This window comes from Oncorhynchus tshawytscha, linkage group LG17, assembly GCF_018296145.1.
Source record: "Oncorhynchus tshawytscha isolate Ot180627B linkage group LG17, Otsh_v2.0, whole genome shotgun sequence".
Taxonomy (NCBI): Eukaryota; Metazoa; Chordata; class Actinopteri; order Salmoniformes; family Salmonidae; genus Oncorhynchus; species Oncorhynchus tshawytscha.
Window position 1 is genome coordinate 24,703,711 of NC_056445.1, and position 13,417 is coordinate 24,717,127.

At 47.8% G+C, this 13,417-nt stretch overlaps 1 protein-coding gene across 1 annotated transcript in view; it reads right to left on the reverse strand.

Moving 5' to 3' along the window:
* LOC121839793 (staphylococcal nuclease domain-containing protein 1-like) overlaps positions 1-13,417 on the reverse strand; it is a 283,991-nt gene that overhangs the window by 69,866 nt on the left and 200,708 nt on the right. The window contains exon 5 of the mRNA XM_042300487.1: positions 6,572-6,641. Within this exon, the coding sequence (XP_042156421.1) occupies positions 6,572-6,641 (70 nt within the window). The remainder of the gene's footprint in view (positions 1-6,571; positions 6,642-13,417) is intronic.

Genomic DNA, 13,417 nt, shown 5'->3' on the forward strand with positions numbered 1-13,417 from the left:
CACACACACACACACACACACACACACACATGAACAGGGACACACACACACACACACGAACAAGGACACACACATGAACAGGGACACACACACACACACACACACACACACACATGAACAGGGACACACACACACACACACGAACAGGGACACACACACACACACACGAACAGGGACACACACACACACACATGAACAGGGACACACACATGAACAGGGACACACACATGAACAGGGACACACACATGAACAGGGACACACACATGAACAGGGACACACACACATGAACAGGGACACACACACACACATGAACAGGGACACACACACACACACACACACACACACATGAACAGGGACACACACATGAACAGGGACACACACACATGAACAGGGACATACACACACACACATGAACAGGGACACACACACATGAACAGGGACACACACACACACATGAACAGGGACACACACATGAACAGGGACACACACACATGAACAGGGACACACACACACACATGAACAGGGACACACACACACACACATGAACAGGGACACACACACACACACACACACACACACACACACACACATGAACAGGGACACACACACACACACACACACACACACACACACACACACACATGAACAGGGACACACACACACACACACACATGAACAGGGACACACACACACACACACACACACATGAACAGGGACACACACACACACATGAACAGGGACACACACACACACATGAACAGGGACACACACACACACACACATGAACAGGGACACACACACACACACACACATGAACAGGGACACACACACACACACGCACACACATGAACAGGGACACACACACACACACACATGAACAGGGACACACACACACACACACACACATGAACAGGGACACACACACACACACACACACACACACACACGAACAGGGACACACACACACACACACGAACAGGGACACACACACACACACACACACACGAACAGGGACACACACACACACACACACACACACACACACACACACATGAACAAGGACACACACACACAGGGACACACACACACATGAACAGAACACACACACACACAAACAGACACACACACACGAACAGACACACACACACACGAACAGACACACACACACGAACAGACACACACACACGAACAGACACACACACACGAACAGACACACACACACGAACAGGGACACACACAAACAGGGACACACACACACAAACAGGGACACACACAAACAGACACACACACACATGAACAGGGACACACACACACACATGAACAAGGACACACACATGAACAAGGACACACACATGAACAGGGACACACACACACACACATGAACAGGGACACACACACACACACAGGGACACACACACACACACACACACACAGACACACACACACACACATGAACAAGGACACACACACACACACATGAACAAGGACACACACACACACACACACACATGAACAGGGACACACACACACACACACACACACATGAACAGACACACACACATGAACAAGGCCACACACACACATGAACAGGGACACACACACACATGAACAGGGACACACACACACACACACACACAGGGACACACACACACACACACACACACACACACACAGGGACACACACAGGGACACACACACACACACACACACAGGGACACACACACACACACACAGGGACACACACACACACACACACATGAACAAGGCCACACACACACATGAACAGGGACACACACACACACACACACACACACACATGAACAGGGACACACACACACACACACACACACACACACACGAACACACACACACACGAACAAGGACACACACATGAACAGGGACACACACACACACACACATGAACAGGGACACACACACACACGAACAGGGACACACACACATGAACAGGGACACACACACACACACACATGAACAGGGACACACACACACACACACATGAACAGGGACACACACACACACACACACACACACACACACACATGAACAGGGACACACACACACACACACGAACAAGGACACACACGAACAGGGACACACACACACACACACACACGAACAGGGACACACACACACACACACACACACACGAACAGGGACACACACACACACACACACACACACGAACAGGGACACACACATGAACAGGGACACACACACACACATGAACAGGGACACACACATGAACAGGGACACACACACATGAACAGGGACACACACATGAACAGGGACACACACACATGAACAGGGACACACACATGAACAGGGACACACACACACACATGAACAAGGACACACACATGAACAGGGACACACACATGAACAGGGACACACACACACACATGAACAGGGACACACACACACACACACACACACACACACGAACAGACACACACACACACGAACAGACACACACACACACGAACAGACACACACACACGAACAGACACACACACACAAACAGGGACACACACAAACAGGGACACACACAAACAGGGACACACACAAACAGGGACACACACACATGAACAGGGACACACACACACACACACACACACACACACATGAACAGGGACACACACACACACACACATGAACAGGACACACACACACACACACACACACACACACACACACACACACACACACACATGAACAGGGACACACACACACACACACACACACACACACGAACAGGGACACACACACACACACACACACACACACACACACACGGACATATTTACGGACATATTCAACCAATCCCTATACCAGTCTGCTGTTCCCACATGCTTCAAGAGGGCCACCATTGTTCCTGTTCCCAAGAAAGCTAAGGTAACTGAGCTAAACGACACCGCCCACAGCACAGACACATCCGTCATCATGAAGTGCTTTGAGAGACTAGTCAAGGACCATATCACCTCCACCCTACCTGACACCCTTGACCCACTGAATTTGCTTACCGCCCAAATAGGTCCACAGACGATGCAATCTCAACCACACTGCACACTGCCCTAACCCATCTGGACAAGAGGAATACCTATGTGAGAATGCTGTTCATCGACTACAGCTCGGCATTCAACACCATAGTACCCTCCAAGCTCACATCAAGCTCGAGACCCACACTCGACCCCGCCCTGTGCAACTGGGTACTGGACTTCCTGACGGGCCACCCCCAGGTGGTGAGGGAGGCAACAACATCTCCTCCCCGCTGATCCTCAACACTGGGGCCCACACAAGGGTGCGTTCTGAGCCCCCTCCTGTACTCCCTGTTCACCCACGACTGCGTGGCCATGCACGCTCCAACTCAATCATCAACAGCGGACGACACAACAGTGGTAGGCTTGATCACCAACAACACGAGACGGCCTACAGGGAGGAGGTGAGGGCCCTCGGAGTGTGGTGTCAGGAAAATAACCTCACACTCAACGTCAACAAAACTAAGGAGATGATTGTGGACTTCAGGAAACAGCAGAGGGAACACCCCCATCCACATCGATGGAACAGTAGTAGTGGAGAGGGTAGCAAGTTTTAAGTTCCTCGGCATACACATCACAGACAAACTGAATTGGTCCACTCACACAGACAGCATCGTGAGGAAGGCGCAGCAGCGCCTCTTCAACCTCAGGAGGCTGAAGAAATTCGGCTTGTCACCAAAAGCACTCACAAACTTCTACAGATGCACAACGAGAGCATCCTGGCGGGCTGTATCACCGCCTGGTATGGCAACTGCACCGCCCTCAACCGTAAGGCTCTCCAGAGGGTAGTGAGGTCTGCACAACGCATCACCGGGGGCAAACTACCTGCCCTCCAGGACACCTACACCACCCGATGAACAGGAAGGCCATAAAGATCATCAAGGACATCAACCACCGAGCCACTGCCTGTTCACCCCGCTGTCATCCAGAAGGCAGGTCAGTACAGGTGCATCAAAGCTGGGACCGAGAGACTGAAAAACAGCTTCTATCTCAAGGCCATCAGACTGTTAAACAGCCACCACTAACATTGAGTGGCTACTGCCAACACACTGTCAATGACACTGACTCTACTCCAGCCACTTTAATCATGGGAATTGATGGGAAATTATGTAAATATATCACTAGCCACTTTAAACAATGCTACCTTATATAATGTTACTTACCCTACATTGTTCATCTCATATGCATACGTTGATACTGTAACTATATCATCGACTGCATCCTTATGTAATACATGTATCACTAGCCACTTTAACTATGCCACTTGGTTTACATACTTATCTCATATGTATATACTGTACACGATATCATCTACTGTATCTTGCCTATGCTGCTCTGTACCATCACTCATTCATATATCCTTATGTACATATTCTTTATCCCCTTACACTGTGTATAAGACAGTAGTTTTTTTTTGGAATTGTTAGTTAGATTACTTGCTCGTTATTACTGCATTGTCGGAACTAGAAGCACAAGCATTTCGCACACTCGCATTAACATCACTAACCATGTGTATGTGACAAATAAAATTTGATTTGATTTGATTTGATTTGATTTGATTTGACACACACACATGAACAGGGACACACACACACACACACATGAACAGGGACACACACACACACACACACACACACATGAACAGGGACACACACACACACACACATGAACAGGGACACACACACACACACACACACACACACATGAACAGGGACACACACACACACACACACACATGAACAAGACACACACACACACACACACACACACACACACACACACACACATGAACAGGGACACACACACACACACATGAACAGGGACACACACACACACACACACACACACACATGAACAGGGACACACACACACACACACACACACACATGAACAGGGACACACACACACATGAACAGGGACACACACACACACACACAAACAGGGACACACACACATGAACAGGGACACACACACACACATGAACAGGACACACACACACACATGAACAGGGACACACACACACACACACATGAACAGGGACACACACACACACACACACATGAACAGGGACACACACACACACACACATGAACAGGGACACACACACACACACACACACACATGAACAGGGACACACACACACACATGAACAAGGACACACACATGAACAGGGACACACACACACACACACACACATGAACAGGGACACACACACACACACACACACACGAACAGGGACACACACACACACACACACACGAACAGGGACACACACATGAACAGGGACACACACACACATGAACAGGGACACACACATGAACAGGGACACACACACATGAACAGGGACACACACATGAACAGGGACACACACACACACATGAACAGGGACACACACACACACATGAACAGGGAACACACACACACACATGAACAGGGACACACACACACACACACACACACACACACACACATGAACAGGGACACACACACGAACAGACACACACACACACGAACAGACACACACACACACACAGACACGAACAGACAGGAACACACACGAACACACACACACACACGAACACACACACACACGAACAGACACACACACACATGAACAGACACACACACACAAACAGGGACACACACACAAACAGGGACACACAAACAGGGACACACACACACAAACAGGGACACACACATGAACAGGGACACACACACATGAACACACACATGAACAGGGACACACACACACACACACACACACACACACACACATGAACAGGGACACACACACACACACACACACACATGAACAGGGACACACACACACACATGAACAGGGACACACACACATGAACAGGGACACACAAACAGGGACACACACAAACAGGGACACACACAAACAGGGACACACACAAACAGGGACACACACAAACAGGGACACACACAAACAGGGACACACACACACAGGGACACACACACACAGGGACACACACACACAGGGACACACACACACAGGGACACACACACACAGGGACACACACACACAGGGACACACACACACACACATGAACAGGGACACACACACACAGGGACACACACACACACATGAACAGGGACACACACACACACACACACACAGGGACACACACACACATGAACAGGGACACACACACACACATGGACACACACACGAACAGGGACACACACACGAACAGGGACACACACACGAACAGGGACACACACACGGACAGGGACACACACACGGACAGGGACACACACACGGACAGGGACACACACACACACACAGACAGGGACACACACACACGGACAGGGACACACACACACGGACAGGGACACACACACACAGACAGGGACACACACACACACACACAGACAGGGACACACACACACACACACAGACAGGGACACACACACACACACGAACAACAGACACACACACACACACACACACATACTCACATAGAGAGGGATACAGCTATCAAGGTACTCACGTTGCCATAGTCAATGTAGAACACATGGACCTTTGCTGGCGATTGAACTTTCTCCACCCGGGCTCTGTACCTTTACAGAGGTAAGTGAAGGAACAGATGGAGGGGAAGATGTGAGAGAGGAAGAGGAAGAGAGAGAGGGAGAAGATGAGAGAGGAGAGAGGGAGAAGATGAGAGAGGAGAGAGGGAGAAGATGAGAGAGGAGAGAGGGAGAAGATGAGAGAGGAGGGAGAAGATGAGAGAGGAGGGAGAAGATGAGAGAGGAGAGAGGGAGAAGATGAGAGAGGAGAGAGGGAGAAGATGAGAGGAGAGAGGGAGAAGATGAGAGAGGGAGAAGATGAGAGAGGGAGAAGATGAGAGGAGAGAGGGAGAAGATGAGAGGAGAGGGAGAAGATGAGAGAGGAGAGGGAGAAGATGAGAGAGGAGAGAGGGAGAAGATGAGAGAGGGAGAAGATGAGAGAGAGAGAGGGAGAAGATGAGAGAGGGAGAAGATGAGAGAGGAGAGAGGGAGAAGATGAGAGAGGAGAGAGGGAGAAGATGAGAGAGGGAGAAGATGAGAGAGGAGAGAGGGAGAAGATGAGAGAGGGAGAAGATGAGAGAGGAGAGAGGGAGAAGATGAGAGAGGAGAGAGGGAGAAGATGAGAGAGGAGAGAGGGAGAAGATGAGAGAGGGAGAAGATGAGAGAGGGAGAAGATGAGAGAGGAGAGAGGGAGAAGATGAGAGAGGAGAGAGGGAGAAGATGAGAGAGGAGAGAGGGAGAAGATGAGAGAGGAGAGAGGGAGAAGATGAGAGAGGGAGAAGATGAGAGAGGGAGAAGATGAGAGAGGGAGAAGATGAGAGAGGAGAGAGGGAGAAGATGAGAGAGGGAGAAGATGAGAGAGGAGAGAGGAGAGAGGAGAGAGAGAGAGGGAGAAGATGAGAGAGGGAGGAGAGAGGGAGAAGATGAGAGAGGGAGGAGAGAGGGAGAAGATGAGAGAGGAGAGAGGGAGAAGATGAGAGAGGGAGAAGATGAGAGAGGAGAGAGGGAGAAGATGAGAGAGGGAGAAGATGAGAGAGGAGAGAGGGAGAAGATGAGAGAGGGAGAAGATTAGAGAGGGAGAAGATGAGAGAGGAGAGAGGGAGAAGATGAGAGAGGAGAGAGGGAGAAGATGAGAGAGGAGAGAGGGAGAAGATGAGAGAGGGAGAAGATGAGAGAGGGAGAAGATGAGAGAGGGAGAAGATGAGAGAGGGAGAAGATGAGAGAGGGAGAAGATGAGAGAGGGAGAAGAGGAGAGAGGGAGAAGATGAGAGAGGAGAGAGGGAGAAGAGAGAGAGGGAGAAGATGAGAGAGGGAGAAGATGAGAGAGGGAGAAGAGGAGAGAGGGAGAAGATGAGAGAGGGAGAAGATGAGAGAGGGAGAAGATGAGAGAGGAGAGAGGGAGAAGATGAGAGAGGAGAGAGGGAGAAGATGAGAGAGGGAGAGAGAGAGAGGGAGAGAGGGAGAGATGAGAGATGGAGAAGATGAGAGATGGAGAGAGAGGGAGGAGGGGAGAGAGAGAGGAGAGAGAGAGGGAGAGGGAGAGGAGAGAGGGAGAAGAGGGAGAAGATGAGAGAGGGAGGAGAGAGGAGAAGATGAGAGAGGGAGAGAGAGGGAGGGAGAGAGGGAGAAGATGAGAGAGGAGAGAGGGAGAGAGAGAGGGAGAAGATGAGAGAGGAGAGAGGGAGGAGAGAGAGAGGAGAGAGAGAGAGAGAGAGAGAGAGAGAGAGAGAGAGAGAGAGAGAGAGAGAGAGGAGAGAGAGAGAGGAGAGAGAGAGAGAGAGAGAGAGAGAGAGAGAGAGAGAGAGAGAGAGAGAGAGAGAGAGAGAGAGAGAGAGAGAGAGAGAGAGAGAGGAGAGAGAGAGAGAGAGAGAAGATAAGAGAGGTAGAAGAGAGGGAGAAGATGAGAGAGGGAGGTACAAGGAGATGAGTAAATCATTCCATTGTTATTTCCCAGGAGAGCTGGTGTGGTGGTGGATATGTCTGTAGTGATAAGGTCTTTGAGGAGAGAGAGATCCTATGGGATGTGAAATGTTCCATTTCAGACAGGCCACAGTATAGAAACAGGGGGAATTATATTGGCCTGTATGACTTGTTCATTTCAAGAGGTGTGTGAGAAATCTTACGTCTACAATCTAAGCCTATAGTACCAGAAAAGCACAGAGTTAATCAAAAATAAAAGGTATTGAAGCAAATTGTTGAAGTGCATTGTGGGATAGCTCAGTGGTAAGGAGAGGCAAGTCAAAGAGCCTTTCAATCACTGTGTGGCCCACATCACCCACATTAACCCGAGGAGGAGAGGAGAGGAGAGGCTGGACAGAAGGAGAAAACAAACGCTACTAACAATTAGGCAACGGTGGAGTGGACACAACAGGGAGAGAGAGACAGACATGTAGAGAGAAGAGAGAGAGAGAGAGAGAGAGAGACAGAGAGAGAGAGACAGAGAGAGAGAGACAGAGAGAGAGAGACAGAGAGAGAGAGAGAGAGAGAGAGAGAAGAGAGAGAGACAGAGAGAGAGACAGAGAGAGAGAGACAGAGAGAGAGAGACAGAGAGAGAGCCAGAGAGAGAGACAGAGAGAGAGAGAGAGAGAGAGAGAGAGAGAGAGAGAGAGAGAGAGAGAGAGAGAGAGAGACAGAGAGAAGAGAGAGAGACAGAGAGAGAGAGACAGAGAGAGAGAAGACAGAATGATGAGAGAAGAGAGAGAGAGAGAGAGAGAGAGAGAGAGAGAGAGAGAGAGAGACAGAGAGACAGAGAGACAGAGAGAGAGACAGAGAGAGACATGTAGAGAGAAAACAGAGAGAATGATGAGAGAAAAAGAAACAGTCAGGGTGAAAGTGACGAAAGTGAGCCAGACAAACAGTGACAGAGAGAAAGAGAGAGAATGACAGACACACAGACTCATTCAGAACTCTTCAGTGGCTGCATTCAACAGGCCTTGAAAGGAACCCAACCCTAATTAGTTTTTAATTCCAGCAAATCTCCCTCCCTCCTTCTCAGAATAAAGAGGTACAACACTCACTATGGTTGGAAATTACCTCAATGAATAACAGAATAACAGGTCCCGGAAGAAACACTAAAACAAAAAATCTATTTTGCATAAAAAGGAAGAACCACAGTTTTCCTGGAAAGGAGTAACAACAGACTGGTGCTCTCCATGCACAACATGATTAACAACAGACTGATGCTCTCCATGCACAACATGATTAACAACAGACTGGTGCTCTCCATGCACAACATGAGTAACAATAGACTGGTGCTCTCCATGCACAACATGATTAACAACAGACTGGTGCTCTCCATGCACAACATGATTAACAACAGACTGGTGCTCTCCATGCACAACATGATTAACAACAGACTGATGCTCTCCATGCACAACATGATTAACAATAGACTGGTGCTCTCCATACACAACATGATTAACAATAGACTGGTGCTCTCCATACACAACATGATTAACAACAGACTGGTGCTCTCCATGCACAACATGATTAACAACAGACTGGTGCTCTCCATGCACAACATGATTAACAACAGACTGGTGCTCTCCATACACAACATGATTAACAATAGACTGATGCTCTCCATGCACATGATGATTAACAACAGACTGGTGCTCTCCATGCACAACATGATTAACAACAGACTGGTGCTCTCCATGCACAACATGATTAACAACAGACTGGTGCTCTCCATGCACAACATGATTAACAACAGACTGATGCTCTCCATGCACAACATGATTAACAACAGACTGGTGCTCTCCATGCACAACATGATTAACAACAGACTGGTGCTCTCCATGCACAACATGATTAACAACAGACTGGTGCTCTCCATGCACAACATGATTAACAACAGACTGATGCTCTCCATGCACAACAGGAGTAACAACAGACTGATGCTCTCCATGCACAACATGATTAACAACAGACTGGTGCTCTCCATGCACAACATGATTAACAACAGACTGATGCTCTCCATGCACAACAGGAGTAACAACAGACTGATGCTCTCCATGCACAACATGATTAACAACAGACTGATGCTCTCCATGCACAACAGGAGTAACAACAGACTGATGCTCTCCATGCACAACATGATTAACAACAGACTGATGCTCTCCATGCACAACATGATTAACAACAGACTGATGCTCTCCATGCACAACAGGAGTAACAACAGACTGATGCTCTCCATGCACAACATGATTAACAACAGACTGGTGCTCTCCATGCACAACATGATTAACAACAGACTGATGCTCTCCATGCACAACATGATTAACAACAGACTGATGCTCTCCATGCACAACAGGAGTAACAACAGACTGATGCTCTCCATGCACAACATGATTAACAACAGACTGATGCTCTCCATGCACAACATGATTAACAACAGACTGGTGCTCTCCATGCACAACATGATTAACAACAGACTGATGCTCTCCATACACAACATGATTAACAACAGACTGGTGCTCTCCATGCACAACATGATTAACAACAGACTGGTGCTCTCCATGCACAACATGATTAACAACAGACTGATGCTCTCCATGCACAACATGATTAACAACAGACTGATGCTCTCCATGCACAACATGATTAACAACAGACTGATGCTCTCCATGCACAACATGATTAACAACAGACTGGTGCTCTCCATGCACAACATGATTAACAACAGACTGGTGCTCTCCATGCACAACATGATTAACAACAGACTGGTGCTCTCCATGCACAACATGATTAACAACAGACTGATGCTCTCCATGCACAACATGATTAACAACAGACTGATGCTCTCCATGCACAACATGATTAACAACAGACTGGTGCTCTCCATGCACAACATGATTAACAACAGACTGGTGCTCTCCATGCACAACATGATTAACAACAGACTGATGCTCTCCATGCACAACATGATTAACAACAGACTGGTGCTCTCCATGCACAACATGATTAACAACAGACTGGTGCTCTCCATGCACAACATGATTAACAACAGACTGATGCTCTCCATGCACAACATGAGTAACAACAGACTGGTGCTCTCCATGCACAACATGATTAACAACAGACTGATGCTCTCCATGCACAACATGATTAACAACAGACTGGTGCTCTCCATACACAACATGATTAACAACAGACTGGTGCTCTCCATGCACAACATGATTAACAACAGACTGATGCTCTCCATGCACAACATGATTAACAATAGACTGGTGCTCTCCATACACAACATGATTAACAATAGACTGGTGCTCTCCATACACAACATGATTAACAACAGACTGGTGCTCTCCATGCACAACATGATTAACAACAGACTGGTGCTCTCCATGCACAACATGATTAACAACAGACTGGTGCTCTCCATGCACAACATGATTAACAACAGACTGATGCTCTCCATGCACAACATGATTAACAACAGACTGGTGCTCTCCATACACAACATGATTAACAACAGACTGGTGCTCTCCATACACAACATGATTAACAACAGACTGGTGCTCTCCATGCACAACATGATTAACAACAGACTGGTGCTCTCCATGCACAACATGATTAACAACAGACTGGTGCTCTCCATACACAACATGATTAACAACAGACTGATGCTCTCCATGCACAACATGATTAACAACAGACTGGTGCTCTCCATGCACAACATGATTAACAACAGACTGGTGCTCTCCATGCACAACATGATTAACAACAGACTGGTGCTCTCCATGCACAACATGATTAACAACAGACTGGTGCTCTCCATGCACAACATGATTAACAACAGACTGGTGCTCTCCATGCACAACATGATTAACAACAGACTGGTGCTCTCCATGCACAACATGATTAACAACAGACTGGTGCTCTCCATGCACAACATGAGTAACAACAGACTGATGCTCTCCATGCACAACATGAGTAACAACAGACTGATGCTCTCCATGCACAACATGATTAACAACAGACTGGTGCTCTCCATGCACAACATGATTAACAACAGACTGATGCTCTCCATGCACAACATGATTAACAACAGACTGGTGCTCTCCATGCACAACATGAGTAACAACAGACTGGTGCTCTCCATGCACAACATGATTAACAACAGACTGATGCTCTCCATGCACAACATGATTAACAACAGACTGATGCTCTCCATGCACAACATGAGTAACAACAGACTGGTGCTCTCCATGCACAACATGAGTAACAACAGACTGGTGCTCTCCATGCACAACATGATTAACAACAGACTGATGCTCTCCATGCACAACATGATTAACAACAGACTGATGCTCTCCATGCACAACATGATTAACAACAGACTGGTGCTCTCCATGCACAACATGATTAACAACAGACTGGTGCTCTCCATGCACAACATGATTAACAACAGACTGGTGCTCTCCATGCACAACATGATTAACAACAGACTGGTGCTCTCCATGCACAACATGATTAACAACAGACTGGTGCTCTCCATGCACAACATGATTAACAACAGACTGGTGCTCTCCATGCACAACATGATTAACAACAGACTGGTGCTCTCCATGCACAACATGATTAACAACAGACTGGTGCTCTCCATGCACAACATGATTAACAACAGACTGGTGCTCTCCATGCACAACATGATTAACAACAGACTCCATGATGATTAACAACAGACTGGTGCTCTCCATGCACAACATGATTAACAACAGACTGGTGCTCTCCATGCACAACATGATTAACAACAGACTGTGCTCTCCATGCACAACATGATTAACAACAGACTGGTGCTCTCCATGCACAACATGATTAACAAC